Here is a 19,048-nt window from a genome sequence, read left to right as displayed (position 1 = left end):
GAAAAAGAATTTATATGAAGTATATGAAGACAACCAATAAAATATTGTAAATACAGTAAAAATTTAATCCTCAATGATAAAATCAAAGAGCACGAATACATTTATCTCTAAATGTGATATGTTATATATGTCATGAATTATGAGTGATTGAAAAAATTACAATTAAGTTAAAAAATAGTTATTAAATACCACTTTATGTGTCATGAACTATGATTGGTTGAAGAAACTGCATTTAAGTTAAAATATAATTATTAAATATTTTTCTAGTCAATAACAGGACATAGCATGACACATATTATGTGATAGAATATGTGTTCTCGTATATTAGGGTGATCAAGTGATTAAAGAGATATATTAGGTATAAATATGTTTGGAAGAAAGATACTTTGAAATAAGACATGTGTGATACCACATAGAACTATCATTGGTAATTGGACAATACATATAGCACTTGCTCGCCCAATAAATGTATTCATCTACCATAAAATGTTCGTCCAATTTGTCCTAGTTGCCCACATGCACTACAAATTGATAAAAGGGTAACTCATAGACATTACTGGAGAAAGTATTAAACATAAAATGTACAAATGTATATGTATTTTGTCAAACATGAGAAAATGTTTTCTATTTGTTATATGATTTTGTATATCAAACGGGAGAAAATATTATCACTATCTTATCATATATATATATATATATATACATTTGTATTTTGTATATTATATATATCTATATGCATCGTTCTTTCTATATTTTGTATGCAAATTATGTACTATGTAGATTCTATATTATATCTATACATTTGTATTTTGTATGTATTATTCAATTTGTATGACTATTTGTTATATATTTGTATGCAAATTATGTACTATGTAGATTCTATATTATATCTATGCATTTATATTTTATATGTATTATTTCATTTATACGACTATTTATTACATAAATACATTTGTATATTTATATGTAAATTATATATTATTTATTTTGTATGTACTATGTAGATTCTATATTATATCTATGCATTTATATTTTATATGTATTATTTCATTTATACGACTATTTATTACATAAATACATTTGTATATTTATATGTAAATTATATATTATTTATTTTGTATGTACTATGTAGATTCTATATTATATCTATGCATTTATATTTTATATGTATTATTTCATTTATACGACTATTTATTACATAAATACATTTGTATATTTATATGTAAATTATATATTATTTATTTTGTATGAATAATATTTATATATTTATATATATATTTTATAATTTTATTTAGGGTGGTTAGCAAGTCCGCTTTGCTCATGTTTAGGTTATGGAAGATAAGCCTCATTTCCCCCCGAAGGGCAAGGTATTTTTGCAAGGAAGGTGGAATGTGACAAACCCAGGCCCACTATTAAGTGGCCAAGTTGATACAGCAAAAAACCTGAACCCCAATGGAATGGTTTCTCAAACTAAAGCTATCCATATAATGTTTGTTATGAATGAGAAACTTGTTATTAATTAGGATTAATATTTTAAATTGTAATTTCCTTAAAGTTGTGTCTCAGATTCTCTGACTATTGTGGTGTTTTTATTAATAATTATTTACAAATTTGATGTGAATTAAATGTTATCCACTATAGATGGAGATCACATCTCTCATATGCTGTCCCACTACATGTCCCAAACCAATCAGAGTGCTTCATTTTATTATTTTTGTTCTCAATTTTTTTATTTTATTCATGTGTTAATATATAATTGGTTTGAGACAAGAAATAAGATACTGTTGGAGACAGGTGATCATTATAACTTGATATTCTTGTGACATGACAAGGTCCCCAATTTTAAATGTTGGGTTGGTAACATGTGTTGCATTTGCGCACTTTTACTAATACATTTTTCTTTACTTTCTTCTTTTAGAAGGTCTCTCTCCCTTCAGGTAGAGTATATTTCAGTTTTATTAGCAGTCATTTGTGATATGAATAATATGCTACTTGGATAAAACCTTTTTCACAATTCTACATCATATATTTATTTTAACTTTAGATATTGTATTATTTTATTTACTTAAAAGAATGGGTAGTCAAATTCAAATGCCAAGAAAACAACAATATCCTTATGGAAATAGTACTAAACACGAGACCCTAATTTGCCAATAAAATGCACTTTACAACTAAGAGATTGTGTAACGTTCAAGCCCTCCTTGTATAAGTATACATTTAAATTTGATTAATGTAGCTAGGCATGCTTATTTCTTCCAAATCATCATCCAATGAAAGATAAACTTCATCTAACAATGAAAGCTCAGATCCACTATCATCCTCATGTCTATAGCAGTTTTGAGATTTGTTCTTTTCATAAACTCTGCATAAAACCCACTTGCTCCATTTTTTATCCTGCCATTTATGGGATCAAATTTAAAATTGATTAATAGAAGGTTCATCTATTTGCCATGTCTATTCAATTGGGTTATAAAACTAAAAGCTGAAATGTGTTTTCAGTAATTGCAAATATAGTTAATTTTGGTTTTAGTCTCTCAATTTTATTTTAGTTTTTAGTCCATGTTTTAATTATTGTTTTGGTTTTAGACTTTCTTAATGATGCGTTGATCATATCATCAACTAGTATGACATGTGGGTGTTATTCGCTTTATTGTGTAGCTAGGGACTAAAACCATAATTTTTTAATATATAAAGACTAAAGTCGGAATAGATAAATTATAGTTACCATAGTTTATTTAATGGTGTAAGGACTTAGAGTATCCATCATGGTGTAACTTCTTTTTTCGTTTTTAAATGGATCCTACCGATTGTTATATATATATATATTTACACTTTCTAACAACTTAAGTAATTCAAGCCAAAATTACCTCCAACGGTATAACTCTATTTCCGTTCTTAAATGAATCCCACAAACTTATCTCATATTTATATTTCACTCTCTTGTAACAATTTTTTCATTTTTTAATGTTGACTCACAACTTTAAGAATGATACTTATTTAGTTTATAGTTGCGAAATAAGAACAAGAACGGTTCCTCTCTAATGGTGAACTTGGACTAAGAACGTGTTTATTTCGCTACGAACGATTTTTTTATTACCATTGTGGGTGCTCTTATTAGATTCGCAAGTATTAAATTAGGCCAAAGATAAAAGATTTGTTTTGTATGAGCGATATTTGTTATGAGAGACAGTCATGTCCCGAAAGAGATTAGTCTCTTACTCTTAAGTTGAATGGATACCTTTAGTTATACAAAAAATTAAGTTTAAAGATTTCTACACAGTTAGTATATCATTCATCCGTCATTCATTTGTATTATTTTTGAAGAGTATATTGAATGATTTAGTGACATTGTATAGAAGAGAGTACTTACTTGTATTCTTTTTCTCCTAGCACTTTGGTATGAAGTGTCAAACCCAGAAGTGCAAATATGATATTCATGCATTACCCAGTTTGTTTCAGTAACTTGTGGATCCTCTCCAACGTGAAATACATGGTACTTCTTCATCCCTACTTTCTCGTCAAGTGCTGAGAATATGTGATTGGTAACACCTATTTCCCTCCAATACCCATTTTCTGTGGCCCACTTTTCCTTCACTTTTGTGAAGAAATAGTACTCATTTCCACTTGACAAAGCTTTACCTGTATATATTAAATATAAATATGACTTTTTTATATATAATGTTTCTTCTATGCATTCAACATATTGTTGTGTCAATATGCTTAGGAATGGAGACCAATAATAATGGAAGATTTAACTAATGTGATTAAGTGAACAATCACATAAATAAACATAATAACACTTTTTAGAACCTTAAGATATTATACTTAAGTATTCCAACTTAAGATCATCAGTTCATCAAAGTGAGATATCTTTCACCCTTATATTACTCATGTTCAGAATTCTAACAAATATTGATATGCAAACACCAAATTTCTAGCACAGTTTTTACTTGGGCGAACTTTTTTAATATGCAAAATGAGGTAATATCAGAATGTATGGTTGAAAGATTCTTGTACTTATCCTGTTATATGTTCAATCTAATCTTACTGGTGGTATGTTGAATTGTATTTTTTTATCCCTAAGAGTTGTTCTCAATTTTTTTTATCTATGAATAATAACATGTTTTTGCTTTTAGAAAATAATAAATATTAGGGTTAGTTTGAGAGCTGAATTTTGGAGGGGAATGAACGGAAATGGAAGGTTTAGAAGTCATCTCAAAGTGTATTTTATGGTTCGAAAGCCTTCCCTTTCCCTTCCTCCAAAATTCAACTCCCAAACTAACCGAGTATAAAAGATACTCAAATCCATGTACAAAAGAAAGAGTGAATCAACCAAAAATAGAAATATGAAAGATTTCATTTAACATATACTGTATAGTAAATGAGACTGATAATTAATAATTGATCATTAGTCCCACTATAGTTCACCCATAACAACAAAATACTAACTTAGATTAATATAAGAAATTTATAACTGGTTTAGCAATTCATATATAGTTCTTGGTATATATATATCATTATGTATAATTTCAAAATAATAAGCATGCACTAATAATTAAGTAACGAAATTGAATTGATGATACCATTTAAATCCCAAGGATCAAGCAGAGAAAGATCAAGGTCGGGTATGATGTTGGGATGACATGGTAGAAGAGTGGCCTTAGAATAAAGAAAGTGAAGAACAAGTTCTTCATCTGTTGGAGAGAATACAAACCCAGGAGGAAGGTTGAAGCTTCCATTTCCCATAATCTCTCTTTGCATTATTCACTTTGTTAGTACACTTTGGCTATAAGATTAAATTTATCACTATATATATATATATGGTAAGTGAATGTGAAATTGTGGCTTATATTATTATTTTATTAAGAAAATGAAAAGTAATTTAGGTGTTGTAGGAAAGGCGGCGTTACGTGGAAATGCATGATAAGAAAGTAGGTGGAAGAATGAAAAAGACGGCTAATGAAAACTAAGAAAAGAAGTTAGCATTATCATAACTTAACCCTAAATTATTATCAGAAAAAATATATATTGATTCATCTATACTATATATAAAGTTAAAAGTTGAAATAACTTCCCTCATGGTGTAATTTTAATTTCCTATATTACCCTTCATATTATTTAATTTTTACAAAAAACTATATAATCCTAAGCAACCACCACCAATACATTAATTAACCACATATCTTACATTAAATTAAACATTATCATAAACACAAAAAAAATATAATATAAACTACACCAAACACAACAAATACATTTTATTTCAAAAAGTGAAATATATAAAAATTGATTATGTAGTAACACAATATTCGCCGGCAGGCACGAAGTATCTGTACACACTAGTAATTATAATGTAAGAGTTTTATATACTGTTAATTCATTATTTATTTTATATACTGATAATACATTATTTATCATTGATTTTCAATTATAATTGATTCTTGAAAATTTAATACTAATTAATAATGAATAATATGTTGATTATGTATAAATAAATATTATAGTCAATTGCCAATTTTTATAGTTAGGAATTGGATAACTTGAAACTTACCTTTATCCATCATTGTTGATGACATCTAAAGTCAGATTTGGTCAAAATATAAGTGTATGGCACAGTTTCATTTGAAGAAGACGCGTGAGAAGCGTCCATGTTCATCGTCGCCATTTGTTCCCATGCACGCTTCTTCCACTTCCGGACACCACGCACACGTATGGCAAACAATTAATGGCTCTAAATGCCAATCTTGAGTGTTTAACACGCTGCCTAGTGAAGCTCTAGTAGAACCTAAAAAACTTGTGTGAGGTGGATACAATAGTTGTATATTTTCTTATATTATTGTTTATAACTAAATTTTAATTATAATTAAATTTTTAATATGATGTCTAAAGTTTATTATTCTGGATAAATAAGTTTTTACACAAATCTTTCGGTTAGTAGATATGCTAGTACAAAATGATGAAAAGTGTCAAATATTAAAATAATTGTTCAAATTTTAGTATTGAATTTAATTTAATATTTAACTTCAGAAAAATAAAGAAAAGACAGAAATTCTGAAGCTGGGAGGGAGAAAAATTAATTTAAATCCATGATAAAAAACAAAAAATATTTCATTATTCTGTATTTTATTTAGTTAAATATTAAATCAAATTCAATTTTAAAATAACGATTAATTTAATTTTGGATAAGTGTCACAATCTTCATCATTGGCCTCTCAAGTATAAGAAACCAGTCAGATTCATTCATTCTTAAATAGTTAATAGCTTGCTTAGTGTTTAAGACATCAAAGTACACGTATTAAAAAGATATGATTTTGATTTTTTTTATTGTGTGCTTATATCATATTAACGTGCACTTTCTTATTTTTTAATATAGAACATAATATTTTCATGTTATATTAATTAAGAAAAAATAATTTAAATATAAGAAAGTAATATATAAAAAGTAGAAAGTAAAAATTTAAGAAGATAACTTGTGATATACATAAAATTTATGTAAATTCTCATTTGCCTCTAATTAGAGAGTTGTTGAATGTTTTTTGTTTATTGTGTGTTCTTCTTGGGTTGGGAAATGAAGAAGATAAAAATAAGATAATATGTGGAAGATTAATGATATATTAATATAAAAAATGAAAGCAATAGAATGAATATGTGGAAGTTTATAATAGTTATTAAGGAGAGAAATTACATAAGGATAAGTTTAGAATATAAAAATTATGTTATGATGGTAGTTATTACTTGTTTTAGCTTTATTAAAAGTAAGTATTTTGGTTTTATTAATAATATAGATATAAATTAATAGTACAGATATGAAATTAGAAATATGAAAGGTCAATTAAGGAAACACAAAATTACTCGATCAATAGTTATTTTATGTTTTCCATTTATATATTAGTATAGATGTATAGAATTCTAAATAAAAATTAGGGAATGAAAACCGAACCTGTAAGTATTCGTCCGAACCAAAACCAAATTTATCCGGGAAAATTTAATGTGATTAAATTCAGGTTCGGATTCAAGTTCAATTTTTGGGTTCGGGTTTGGTATAGCTAATATCTTATCCCAAACCCGCTCGGAACTCAATTAATATATGTAAAATTACAAAATTAATCATAAATACATATATAAAACCTATATATATATAACCTATATATATAAGAGGTTTGCTAACATGAGTACACCTCATTTCATGAAGGACCACGTTAGCAATGTATACCTAAAAAAAAGGTCAAATTTTCAGAATGACTTGGGTTTGGATGGTTGTGGGTCAGAATGAAATGAGGTATACCTACATTAGCAAACCCCTATATATAATATGTTTTGAGTTGGTTTCCATCGGGTTCGGGATGAAAGCACTATTTTTAATCCCATTTAATTCGAGTTTTGGATTTCAAGTTCAGGTTGGATAAGCATAAACCCGACTTCAATTCACCCCGTTGTCATTCTAATAAAAATTCATACAAAACACAACTAGGTGAAAATAATTATACTTAGAGTTAATTACACTAACACCCCCTGAGTTTTAGTGAAATTACACAAACCACCTCTCACTTTTCTACACCTACACAAATCTCCCCTAGTTTGTATACTTTCATTACACTGAGCATCCCGCATGATAAATAAGTGTAATATTTAAAAAAAAATGTGATAAGTACAATTAAGTTAAACAAAACATGGTATACTGTGAGGAAAAATCCAAATAATATACAAATCAATGTATCATTATTATTTTTGGTTATAAAATGTATCAACAATTCTAAAGATATATTGTTTAAATTTTTCTTATACTATATCGTAACGAACCAAAAATAATAAAGATGTATCGACTCATATATTGTTTGGACTTGTCTCCACAATATACCATGTTTTGTTTAACTTAATTGCATTTATCACATTTTTTGTTTAAAAAATTACACTTATGTCTCATGTAGGGGTGTTCAGTGTAATAAAAGTATAAAAATTAGGGGGTCTATGTATGTGTAGAAAAGTGAGGGGTAGTTTGTATAATTTCACTAAAACTCAGGGAGTGTCGGTGTAATTTACTTTTATACTTATTTTTTATACAAAATATAGATAAAACTCGCCTCATCCTATTAAATCATCTAAATGTGAAACTAATTTGGAGGAGTGTGACATTTTATAAACTAGATTTAATATTTCTCTTTATGATTAATTATATTTTAAGTTATCTCCACTCACCCATTTGTCACAAATTATTTTACAATAAATAATTTTCTTTTAACTAGGTGCTAAAACTTATTGATTTAAATCAAAACTTTAGATAATATATTTATATTGAATTTGTTTATTATAATCCAACTTATACTTTAGCTTAAAATTTTCCTTCTCTAATTCTATTATATTATATGCACTATGTTCAATTTTTTATATTATGCATATCAACATACATATTGAATTGCCTTGACCCGTCCTTGATATTATTGGGTAATGGTCAAGCCAATTTTGTGACCAAGCCAATGATATGTGGATCGGATTCCAAATTGAACTTATAACATGCACTCCTAATAAAACTTGCTTTTTAAGGGATCAATTAAAAACGTTTGATGATTGTAATACCCATTTTTTTGTACGACCCATAAAAAATTCAGAAACATTTTGTTAAAAATAATTGATTTCTCGAAAAATAATAAGCAAATAAATTTTTGAAATAAAAAATAAAAAATATGCTAAAATAGTTTAATGAATAATTAATAGTTTTATAATGGTCAAATATTATCTCATTTTCGGTTTTTATTTTAAAAATATTTTATGTGATTTAATAGTCAGAAGGATGTCAATTTCTAAAATAAATGATATCACAAAATTATTGTAATTTTGTTTTCTATTTAATTGTAAAATAAAAATGCACTCAAAACACCTCTCTTGTGATTTTATAAAAGTCAAATGATTGATTTTTACCTATTTATAGATAATATGATAATTTTGAGATTTCATAGAATCACTACTTAATTTTCTATCCAAAAAAATATTTCCGGTTACAACTATTTTAAAAGGTCAAATAATTATGTGGAGCTTACTTTTAGATATTATAACATTTTTTTGACTTTATAAAATTTATTGGACTACTTTTAGAGCAAAAATATATTTTTAGATGTCCTGGAACTTAAAACTACACAATTTGAATATTTGAATATATGATTATTTCAAATTCGAATATTAGGTTAATGTTTTGGAATATGAATTATGTAAATATTGAGTTGCATTTTGTTATATTTTAAAACTTGTGTTAAAATGTCTTCAATAATTTAATAGGGAGATTCAAATTTATTTTATATGTGCAAATTCCATCACTTTAAATAAGAAGGATAGGTGTGCAAAGAAATCTCTCCAAAAATACCATTCCAAAAAAAATCGAAAAAATACTCACTCAACTCTCTAAAAAATAGCAAAATTATTTTGGTAGTTGTACCTCTCAATTCAAAACTAGCAAAAAAAGCAAACACGTAACAATTCTTCCACACCCTTAAATTATCACAAACACAAAACAAATCTCAAACAACACTAAAATTGTTCACAAAAAAAAGTAGCAAAATAACTTGCAAAACCCTCTTTTCCATATGATGTGTTTAGCAATCTTCTATCACAGAGCTGTCCATGAATTAGTGCAACACTATCCAATTTCCTTGATTGTCAGCGACTAGTTGCAGTTTGATAGGCTATCTTCAGCCCGACAAAATCACATTCCATAGTCTCAATATTTGCACTAAATATGGTTAGTTTCTCCTACTAATACTTTCTTTAGTTTTGATTTGTCGCCAAAAGCTCTTATAATAAACAATAAAAATAAAAATAATGAAAGTTTCTTTATATCATTAAAAATGTCAATAGTAAAAATTAGTACTTTGAAAAATATATTTTTACATGGTAGTTTTTATTATAATAATATATATTGAGGACTAATCAAAGATGGAGGAAGGTCGCGATAATACTTCTCATTCTCAAATCATTTTCGAATGGTCACATTAGAACGGTTATATTCATTTGATTAATTCCTAAAATCAACAATAAAAACACGTTTAATTAGATTAATAATTTTCAATAATAGTAATTATAAATCACTTTTTACTAATAAATAATTATCAAAATCTATACTTTACACAGAAATAAAAATGGCTAACCACATTAAGGGTGAAGGGAGGGTCGCCCCTTAGGGCTTCTTTTCCTCAATCCATCCTTTGGATGATTACGTTATGCCGCTTATGCTCCCAATTAAAATACTCAACCCACAAATAATTTTCTAAGAACTACGTAGCATTGATTCCCTATCTAGTGTAGGGACAAAAAAGATAATATAATTGATCAAATAAACAAATATCTCTAAAGTATAATATAAGTTATACAATTTAGTGAGGGGTACCATTTAAAACGGGTGAATAGGGTACTAGTACATTCCATATTCTGTAACCGACTCCCGAACATCGATATCAAAAATCAAAAGCCCATTGAATTTGGGGCTAAACGATTTTTTTTACATTTTTACGATAAAAATGTAATGGTGAGTCTAAGAAAATCGTGCAGCCAAAAATCTGGTAACGACAATCATGAAAACATAATTGAAAACCCTTTTGTTCTACACCAAAATATATTCTCTAATTAATAGTCAAAGACTATTTATTTTCTATTGAAAAAATGCTTGAAATACATTATTGTATAATCTAACATTGTCTAGTGTTAGAATGAAGTAGAGTAATTAATGTTATTTATATATTGGACTCAAATTCATTGTTATAATGAAACACACCAAATAGAAACACTTCATGGGCACTTGGATCCATGAGTGTGCTAGAGCTTATAATAAAGAGTTGCTTAGTGTTCTCAGTAACGTAAACATAATTTGCCGAACTCCATTAACAAATTCCTTTATTTTCTTATATTCTATTTATTTTATGCACTTTATTTGATTGTCTGTAGTCAACTCTATGTAAAGATCGTTTTCGCTACATCAACATTTTTAATATAAAAATCACCAAAAGTGGGTACAATATGCAAGCAAACCATTTTCTATACTGATTACATGAATTAAGTCTCTACCAGCATGGTTAAGTAGCTCATCTACATCTATCTTTCTTTATTTTCCTGCTTCATATCATAATCATAATTCTAAAAAAGTTAAAGCAGACATTATGTAGTTTACGTCTCCAAATAAGTTTTTCTAGTCACTTATATCCTAATTTTGTGATCCTTAGTCCTATCCTTAAGCTACAACAAACTTCATATCATGCATCAAAACAAAATTAATTATGTGGTACAATCTCCAACCCCATCACCTAACTGCTCTTCCCAATCCAAAATTAATTATGTGAACAATTCAACAAAAGAAGTAATAGTAATATAAAATAGAATAAAGTTAGTTTAGTATTAATCAGCCGACGTGGGAATTTTGGCTGTATTACGTGAACAACAAACAAATAATATTTGATAACTTTATGGCTTAATGTTTGCTCCATAAGCCATCATTAACACTTCACTAATTAAAAAGATAAAGTTGATGGGTACCCTTATCATGAAGTAGTTGGGAGGTCACTTTAAGCCGCCACTAAGTTCATCCAAACACATTATTCTTCACCCAGAAAAGGGAAAGAAACAAAGGTTATTTGTGTGGCAGTGGCACTTACACCATATCAGTCAATGTTATTTGGATTGGACCGGACCGTCCAATCATAGACCGGAATAAGAAACGGCTATGTATTAGCCAAAAAATGTATGGGATTTTTTCCATGGTTTGCAAAGAAACAAATAGAGGCAATGCACTTTTATTTGATAGTGTGAAATTGCAAGGTTTTAAATTGTGATCCGAATTAATATTGTAGAAATTTCCAATGAAGTATTGTGAGGAAATGCATAGGAAGATGTGATTATGTAAAGACTCCCATTATCTTAATGTTAAGACTTTCCATCACATTTAATAAGTGTGCAGAGAAGAGAAAAAGAGACACATCCAAACAAAGAGAGGAAGAAAAGAGACGAAAACATATTCAATGCAGAAAGAGTAAATGGGCATCAACTACAAGATATTCAGATAACAAAGCAACCTTTAAAATCTTCACCAAACTTCCACAACTTAATGACTAAGAAAATGAAGAGGAAGCAAAAGCTGAACAAAGATCATTCAGCAGAGTTAAGCATGTCCTCAAGGATGTGAATTGCAAGGTCAGGCCATGGGGAATCTTGATGAACAAGAAACCTTTCAATAAAGCTCAGTTCAGAAAAATCTCAGGGTGTTACACAAAAAGGGTACCCTTTTGCCTTACAGTTGAAGAAATCATCATGCTTAGTGCAAAGTCAAGGCTAAATCTTCCTCAAGAACAAACATGCTTCAGGGTTAAGTCATTTATTCAGGAATCCTAGAACAAATATGTAACGTCTACAGCCATTTCCATCTGCAGCGTCTAGACACATAACAGCGGGTTGTTGTGCACACTTTAAAAGTATAAGGACTGATATACACATTTTTAAACATTAAGAACTACACATGACCTAAACATCATGGTGCTAAAGTGCATTTTACTCCTAATATTTATGTCAGGAAACCAAATAGGACCCCAAAATTCCAACTCTCATAGCAAACTTGTCATGAAAGTATTATTAGGAAGGTACAAAATGATTAAACTCAATACCAAAATTAACTACAGAGCATTCTTTTGTTGCTTGTAACTTCACCAACACCGTAGAATTTCTCTGTATTATCTTTATCCTCAAGTATTCTATCTGAAGTCTCTGGACTCACAACCAGCACCATCCCTATGCACATATTAAAAGTCTGCCTCATCTCTGCGTCCTCGATATTCCCACCCTATATGAGAAGTTATCATATAGAATTAACTAAAGAGCATTCCTTTCATCTCTCAATGAGAGACCACTTTGAGCAAGCACTCTGTAAAGATATATGACACATCCTCAGTAACTACAATTTACAAAACCTGATGGGATTTGCACTCAACCAACCTTCTTGCAAGTGAGAAATCATTAGAGTGAACACCACTAGATGGAAGAGCAATAAGAACATCACCAGCAACTATGTTCTTCCCGTTGATTAGAGAATCTTTCTTCACAATGCCAACTGCGCAACCACTAAGATCATACTCACCATCTTTATAAAGACCAGACATCTCTGCAGTCTGAAAAGTATATAAAATTAACTAAGTGTAAGAGGAGAAACATGCTACATGCGAAATAAAAATGACAATCTCTCTGTCCACGTTAAAAGTGCAAGTGTCTGAGTAAGAAAGAGCTTTTATTTATCGTAGTAAAGAATTTGAAGATGATATATTTGTAGAAATAGGTTTAAACTTTTCTACAACAATGAGTCTAAATTCAAGAATCCATATTATATTTAGACCTGGAGAAAAAAATTGTTAGATCTCTAGACATATTGAAAACTTGCAGCAAGCCTATATATATATATATATATATATATATATATATATATATATATATATATATATATATATATATATATATATATATATATATATATATATATATATATATATATATATATATATATATATATATATATATATATATATATATATATATATATTAACAACAAATTCTCCAGTTATTTCATGATGTCTTACCAATCAGATTATGACTTCAGAAAATTATTAGGCATCCACTACACACAGTGATTTAAAATAAAATAAACCCATAAAGAATTACAGTACCTCTCCTCCCAAAAGAACACAATCAGATTGCTGACAGCCATCAACAATGCCTTTTATAACCTGAAGAAGAGGATATTATGTGAGAAATTTGAATATTTCTTTTGCCAGATGCCAACCCAAAAAAAAAACTTTACTTGACTTGTTTATCGTACATGAATCATGTTATATTATACACAACCAAACCAGTTAATGTATATATTATTACCTTTTCAGCAATGTCAACATCAAGGTGACCAGTTGCAAAGTAATCTAGGAAAAATAAAGGCTTTGCTCCTGAAGTAACAACATCATTGACACTCATTGCGACCTAAGGAAGTAAAGGCAATAGTCAAAAGCCAACCAGGGTATGAGAGAAACATGAATGTAGTTAAAATCAGTAGCCAAAAGTTTACCAGATCAATCCCGATAGTATCATGAATTCCCGTTTCAAAGGCCAGCATTACTTTCGTTCCCACACCATCCGTACCAGCAACAAGAAACGAATCACCTATTCAGAAGAAGTTTTTTATTTGAATCACCATCTTTTAGAAAAATACAATAGAAGCAATAAATACAAAAGGCAAACAACGAAATTAATGTAGCCAGAGTGTCAAACTGTCGAAGACTAGCACTACACAATGTCTCATGCAGATTGATACATGATCAATTATCAAGCCAAGGGGTCTGGTTGGCTTAGTGGAAAAGTGCCGGGGAGGAGGATTGTGTTGCCATACAGTGGCTATGGCTACCTCAAAAGTAAAGTTTTTAACATGCAACTTTTTTGGGGGTGAGATGTAAGTTTTTTATCATGGCCCCCCTAAACAGTATTGTTCCTTTTGCCTCCTCTACAAAAACTCCAAGCTCTGCCATATGGAAAGTGAGACAGAAAATTTATTTTCAAACAAACTACAAAAGGTGTACAGCCCAAAGTGAAAATGAGTATATTTTATTTCTTACCTTCCCACTTCCTACCTACTCAACTAAACAGAGCCCAAGTTCTAACTTCCAACCAACACAACCTAATAACCATAGTCACCCGGAGCACAATATAGATACGAACACAGGATTATCACTCTCAGAAGACCTTCATTAAGGTGAATCTAGTAAGATAGCAAATTCACTACACACTACACAGATTAATGTGTGAGCCAAGTAAAACCAACCATCATTGTACCATCAAACGTAGTATCTAGCAACAAGAGTTTCAAATTTCAACAAATCTCACCACTAAAAGTAATGCTTAGCGAAAAGGTTGAAGTATTTTATCCAACGGCAGCGTCTACAGCCATTTCCATTTCATAATGTAAGATTTGTTCAGAGTCACTTTCCTCCTCATAAATCTCATCATCTTCAACTTCTGGAACATAGCCAGCTCGCTTCATCTGTTGTGTGAGAATTTTCAAAAATGAATAGATATCCCTCTTACGAGGGTGCCTTTTATCTTTCACCATGAAAACATGCACACGACTTTCTATTTCAATCCAACTGCAACCGGGTTGCTTAATTACTCCTCGATGCTTCATCAATTTCCTGACTCTCGTCACATCTTTCCATCTACCAAGCTCAGCATACATATTTGAAAGAAGAACATAAGGTCCAGAGTTGAAGGGATCAATCTCCAAGAGCTTTTCTGCAACATACTTCCCTAATGTAATGTTTCGATTAACTTTACAAGCAGCAAGTAAAGATCCCCAAACAACAGCGTCAGGTTGCATCGGCATTGTCTCTATCAAATTTTTTGCTTCATCAAGGCAACCAGCCCGACCGAGTAAATCAACCATGCATGAATAATGGTCCTTCAATGGTGCTAAATCATGTTCAGACATTGATTGGAAGTAATGGCGTCCTTCTTCAACAAGTCCTGCATGGCTACATGCAGATAGAACTCCTATCATAGTAACATGATCTGGTTTTTCTCCAGATAGCATCATTTTCCTGAAAATTTCAAGGGCCTCTGTACCATAACCATTTTGTGCATATCCCACTATCATGGCATTCCATGAGACATTATCCCTCCCTACCATCTTTTCAAAAACAAGGCATCCATCTTGGACCAGTCCACATTTCATGTACATGTCAATGAGGGAATTCCCCACAAAAATATCAGATTCTTCTCCAGACTGAAACCTTAACCCATGCTTCAAAATGTGAGTATGTGCCTGTCTACCAAGCTTCAGATCAGCAAGATTTGCACATGCATTAAGTAGATTCCCAAAGGTGTAATGTGTTGGCCAAATGGATTCCCTCTTGAGGAGGAGGAAAAGACTAACCGCCTCTTCATTCTCCCCATTTTGTGTATAACCTGCAATGAGTGCATTCCAAGACACCACATTTCTCTCCATCATGTTTGTAAACATCACTCTCGCAGCTTTCACACTAGCTGCCCTTGCATATCCACTAACCATGGAGGTTTCAGACACCACATCTCTATGTGGCATACTATCAAAAACCAACCTAGCTTCGTTTACTCTACTGCACTTTGCATACATATCAACCAATGCATTGCCTAACACAAGGTCATGCCGGAATTTATCCGATTTCATCACACGAGCATGAATTTGCAATCCTTCCCTAATTGCAGACAAGCTTGCACAAGCACTGACCACACTGGCTAAAGTAACCTCATCAGATTCAATCCCATTATTCTTCATCCTTACAAACACCTCTAGAGCTTTCTCAGCGGGACCATTTTGCTCGTAGCACGTAATCAAACTGTTCCAAGAAACTATATTCCTCACACACATGTCATCAAAGGATCTTTGAGCATATCCCACCAGACCACACTTAGAGTACATGTCAACAAGAGCAGAACCCATGTAAACATCTATCGAATAACGCGACTTCGAAATCAAACCATGAATTTGAACACCCATATTCAAATCATTCAAACCTGAACAAGCACTAAGGCCACTTCCAAAAGAGTACTCATTAAGTACAAAATCCTCACGGTGCATATCAGCAAAAAATCTCAAAGCTTCTTCAAAATAATCATGTTGTTCAAAACCGGAAACCATAGCATTCCATGAGCACTGGTCAGGTTCTGGCATCGAATTGAACACATTCAAAGCCTCATCAATATCACCAGCCTTTGCCAATGAGCTTAAAATCGCATTATAACTAAAAGTGTTCTTATGGGGCATATGATCAAACACTTTGCGTGCATCATCCAAACAACCACATTTTCCATAAGCATCAATGAGCCTGTTCTGAATGAAGATTTCAGAGTTAAACTGGGTCTTAATGATTCGAGCATGACTGTGACGCGCTTCAAGAACAGACCTTGACCGAACACAAGAGTCTAAGAGCTTGGCAAAAGGTGATGAATCAAGAAATGAAAGGTCACTTATCACTTTTTTCAACACCCCATGTCTACCCATTCTATAATCTTCAGTTAATCTATACAAAGGTGCTCAAAATTGTGTTTCACTGTGAAAAGCTTCAAACTTTGCAATGTTGTCTCACTTCACTCTTCAAAACAAAAACCTAAAGCTCTTCTTCTTCTGTAGCTTGAAACTGTGATTCTGTTAGGACTTAAGCACATGAGGAATCTTCATAGTCATTGCTTCAAATCCCTCTCTTCTCTCCTTCAACTTCAATCTAATCTCTACATGTAACCATCTTCAAACTTTTTTCACTCTCATTTCTTTCTTACTATCTTCTAACTTCGGCTTCTATTTATTTATTCGTTGTTAAAGCAGCACACATTGTTCTTTAGCTATATAATTTGATTTTATATCGTTCAAGTAATCAGCTTCGTTATTTATTGGGATTTTTCGCATAAACCCACGAGTTTATTAATATTGTTTTTAATTTCTTTGCATATAAACTAGTAGGATACCCGTGCATTCGCACGGGTAGTAATATATTTTGTATAAATTTAATTAAAATGTGTCGGAATAATTTGTTAATAAAAATGTTAAGGGGTTATCTCATAAAAGATGATTTATGTATTTTATTGTTGAAGTAGAATTGTTAACAAATGAAAATGTGTTATATGTTATGTTAAATAATTATTATGAAAAAAAATTGAAACACAATGTAGAATAAGTTATAGAATAAGACATCCCAGAAATATATATGGTATTTTCAATATTTTTTCTTGGCGTGATCTTTGCTTCAAGGACATGATTTGTTATTTTAATGACAATCAATCTTGTACCATTACATAATCCTTCATGCTAGTCTAAATTCCTCAACTTGGTTTTATGATTGGAAAGAATAAAGGTTGTACTCAAGAGTTAGTTTGTTGAATGATTTACTTTCATTAACACGAGACATATCTGAACTCATATATTCTTTTTCCTCACCTATAGTTATAGGTATAATATTTATTAGTATAAGCTTAATAAATATATTATGTTAAACATAATGAAAATTTTAAAACATCTAAAAAAATCACATCAAATTTTACTCGAAACATATTTACTGATTTGTCAACAATGTCACTTGTTGATGCAAGTATGACTCTAGATTGCACAATTTTTTCGTCATTGTAGTGATGTCTTGTACAAAATGCATAATTTTTGAAGTTTTATTTTTAAAATAATACACTTATACCCCAAGAATATCCATTAAAATCCCTATCAAACATATTTTGTTTAAAATATAAGCACTTATAACTTGAAGACATACTTGCCATCATTAATATTACATTGACTTTTTATGAAGTTTAACATCAATTTTAATATCACACTGTTAAAACTTATTATTCCAACACTTTCTAAATTAGTTAGTAAGTACACATTCATTTACTTTATTAATCATTCATGCATTATTCGTATGTTATTTTCAACATTGTGTCCAAAGCCAATAACAAAAATTAATTTATTTTGTGATATAAAAAACATTCAAGTCCTACATCTCCTAATACATTGACAGCTACAATCCAACTTTATCGATAATATCTTACTCATTAATAACTTGAATCTCGCATGAGTGTTAAACTAAACATCAACATAAATCTAATATTTGCAATTACTATCTTTCCATGAATTGTTTTGTTTATTATTAATTGACCATTTGCAATTAATAGACAACACAAATCTTCTCTAAAATAACTCGTAACAAATAAAATTCAAATTGTATATGATAATATATCGCAATTATATTCTCTATATAAATATAATGACTTCTTTATGCACTATATTTGTGTGGGATTACGTTTATAAGTACCATATGAAGTTATAGGGATTTTTTTAGCATATCTCTTTAATGATTATGTTTTATTTTAGATTGTTGCCTATTGTGTATAAATATTTGAATGTATTTTTAAATTCATGTACAATATAAGTAAATGTTATTTTATTTGATTGTGTGTTTGCCTAATAATCATTGTTCGAAAATTATTCATAAATTGAAGTTCCATTTCTATTATTTGAAAAATA

At 30.0% G+C, this 19,048-nt stretch overlaps 3 protein-coding genes across 3 annotated transcripts; all 3 read right to left on the bottom strand.

Annotated features, from left to right (window-relative positions):
- Positions 2,065 to 4,801, bottom strand: LOC109327094 (NAC domain-containing protein 104-like). Its single transcript, XM_019560106.1, has 3 exons — positions 4,584 to 4,801; positions 3,371 to 3,639; positions 2,065 to 2,394 (listed from the first exon to the last, which is right to left on the bottom strand). The coding sequence occupies exons 1-3, from the start codon at positions 4,759 to 4,761 to the stop codon at positions 2,218 to 2,220; spliced, it is 624 nt and encodes a 207-aa protein (XP_019415651.1). The 5' UTR covers positions 4,762 to 4,801; the 3' UTR covers positions 2,065 to 2,217.
- LOC109326370 (phosphoribosylformylglycinamidine cyclo-ligase, chloroplastic/mitochondrial-like) lies at positions 12,522 to 14,311 on the bottom strand. Its single transcript, XM_019559059.1, has 6 exons — positions 14,281 to 14,311; positions 14,078 to 14,172; positions 13,891 to 13,992; positions 13,686 to 13,745; positions 12,964 to 13,136; positions 12,522 to 12,892 (listed from the first exon to the last, which is right to left on the bottom strand). The coding sequence occupies exons 1-6, from the start codon at positions 14,309 to 14,311 to the stop codon at positions 12,841 to 12,843; spliced, it is 513 nt and encodes a 170-aa protein (XP_019414604.1). The 3' UTR covers positions 12,522 to 12,840.
- LOC109326085 (pentatricopeptide repeat-containing protein At2g13600) lies at positions 14,135 to 17,324 on the bottom strand. Its single transcript, XM_019558742.1, has 2 exons — positions 14,890 to 17,324; positions 14,135 to 14,172 (listed from the first exon to the last, which is right to left on the bottom strand). The coding sequence occupies exon 1, from the start codon at positions 17,039 to 17,041 to the stop codon at positions 14,927 to 14,929; it is 2,115 nt and encodes a 704-aa protein (XP_019414287.1). The 5' UTR covers positions 17,042 to 17,324; the 3' UTR covers positions 14,135 to 14,172; positions 14,890 to 14,926.

Source organism: Lupinus angustifolius, chromosome LG14 (assembly GCF_001865875.1).
Source record: "Lupinus angustifolius cultivar Tanjil chromosome LG14, LupAngTanjil_v1.0, whole genome shotgun sequence".
NCBI lineage: Eukaryota > Viridiplantae > Streptophyta > Magnoliopsida > Fabales > Fabaceae > Lupinus > Lupinus angustifolius.
This window is presented reverse-complemented; position numbering and strand designations above follow the sequence as displayed.

Coding starts and splice junctions, on each gene's coding strand:
- LOC109327094 (XM_019560106.1), bottom strand. CDS start 4,761: ATGCAAAGAGAGATTATGGGAAATGGAAGCTTCAACCTTCCTCCTGGG. Junction 3,640..4,583: donor TGATCCTTGGGATTTAAATG/GTATCATCAATT, acceptor TAATATATACAG/GTAAAGCTTTGTCAAGTGGA. Junction 2,395..3,370: donor CTAGGAGAAAAAGAATACAA/GTAAGTACTCTC, acceptor CATAAATGGCAG/GATAAAAAATGGAGCAAGTG.
- LOC109326370 (XM_019559059.1), bottom strand. CDS start 14,311: ATGAGACATTGTGTAGTGCTAGTCTTCGACA. Junction 13,137..13,685: donor GTGTTCTTTTGGGAGGAGAG/GTACTGTAATTC, acceptor TATACTTTTCAG/ACTGCAGAGATGTCTGGTCT. Junction 12,893..12,963: donor GATTTCTCACTTGCAAGAAG/GTTGGTTGAGTG, acceptor ATATCTTTACAG/AGTGCTTGCTCAAAGTGGTC.
- LOC109326085 (XM_019558742.1), bottom strand. CDS start 17,041: ATGGGTAGACATGGGGTGTTGAAAAAAGTGATAAGTGACCTTTCATTT.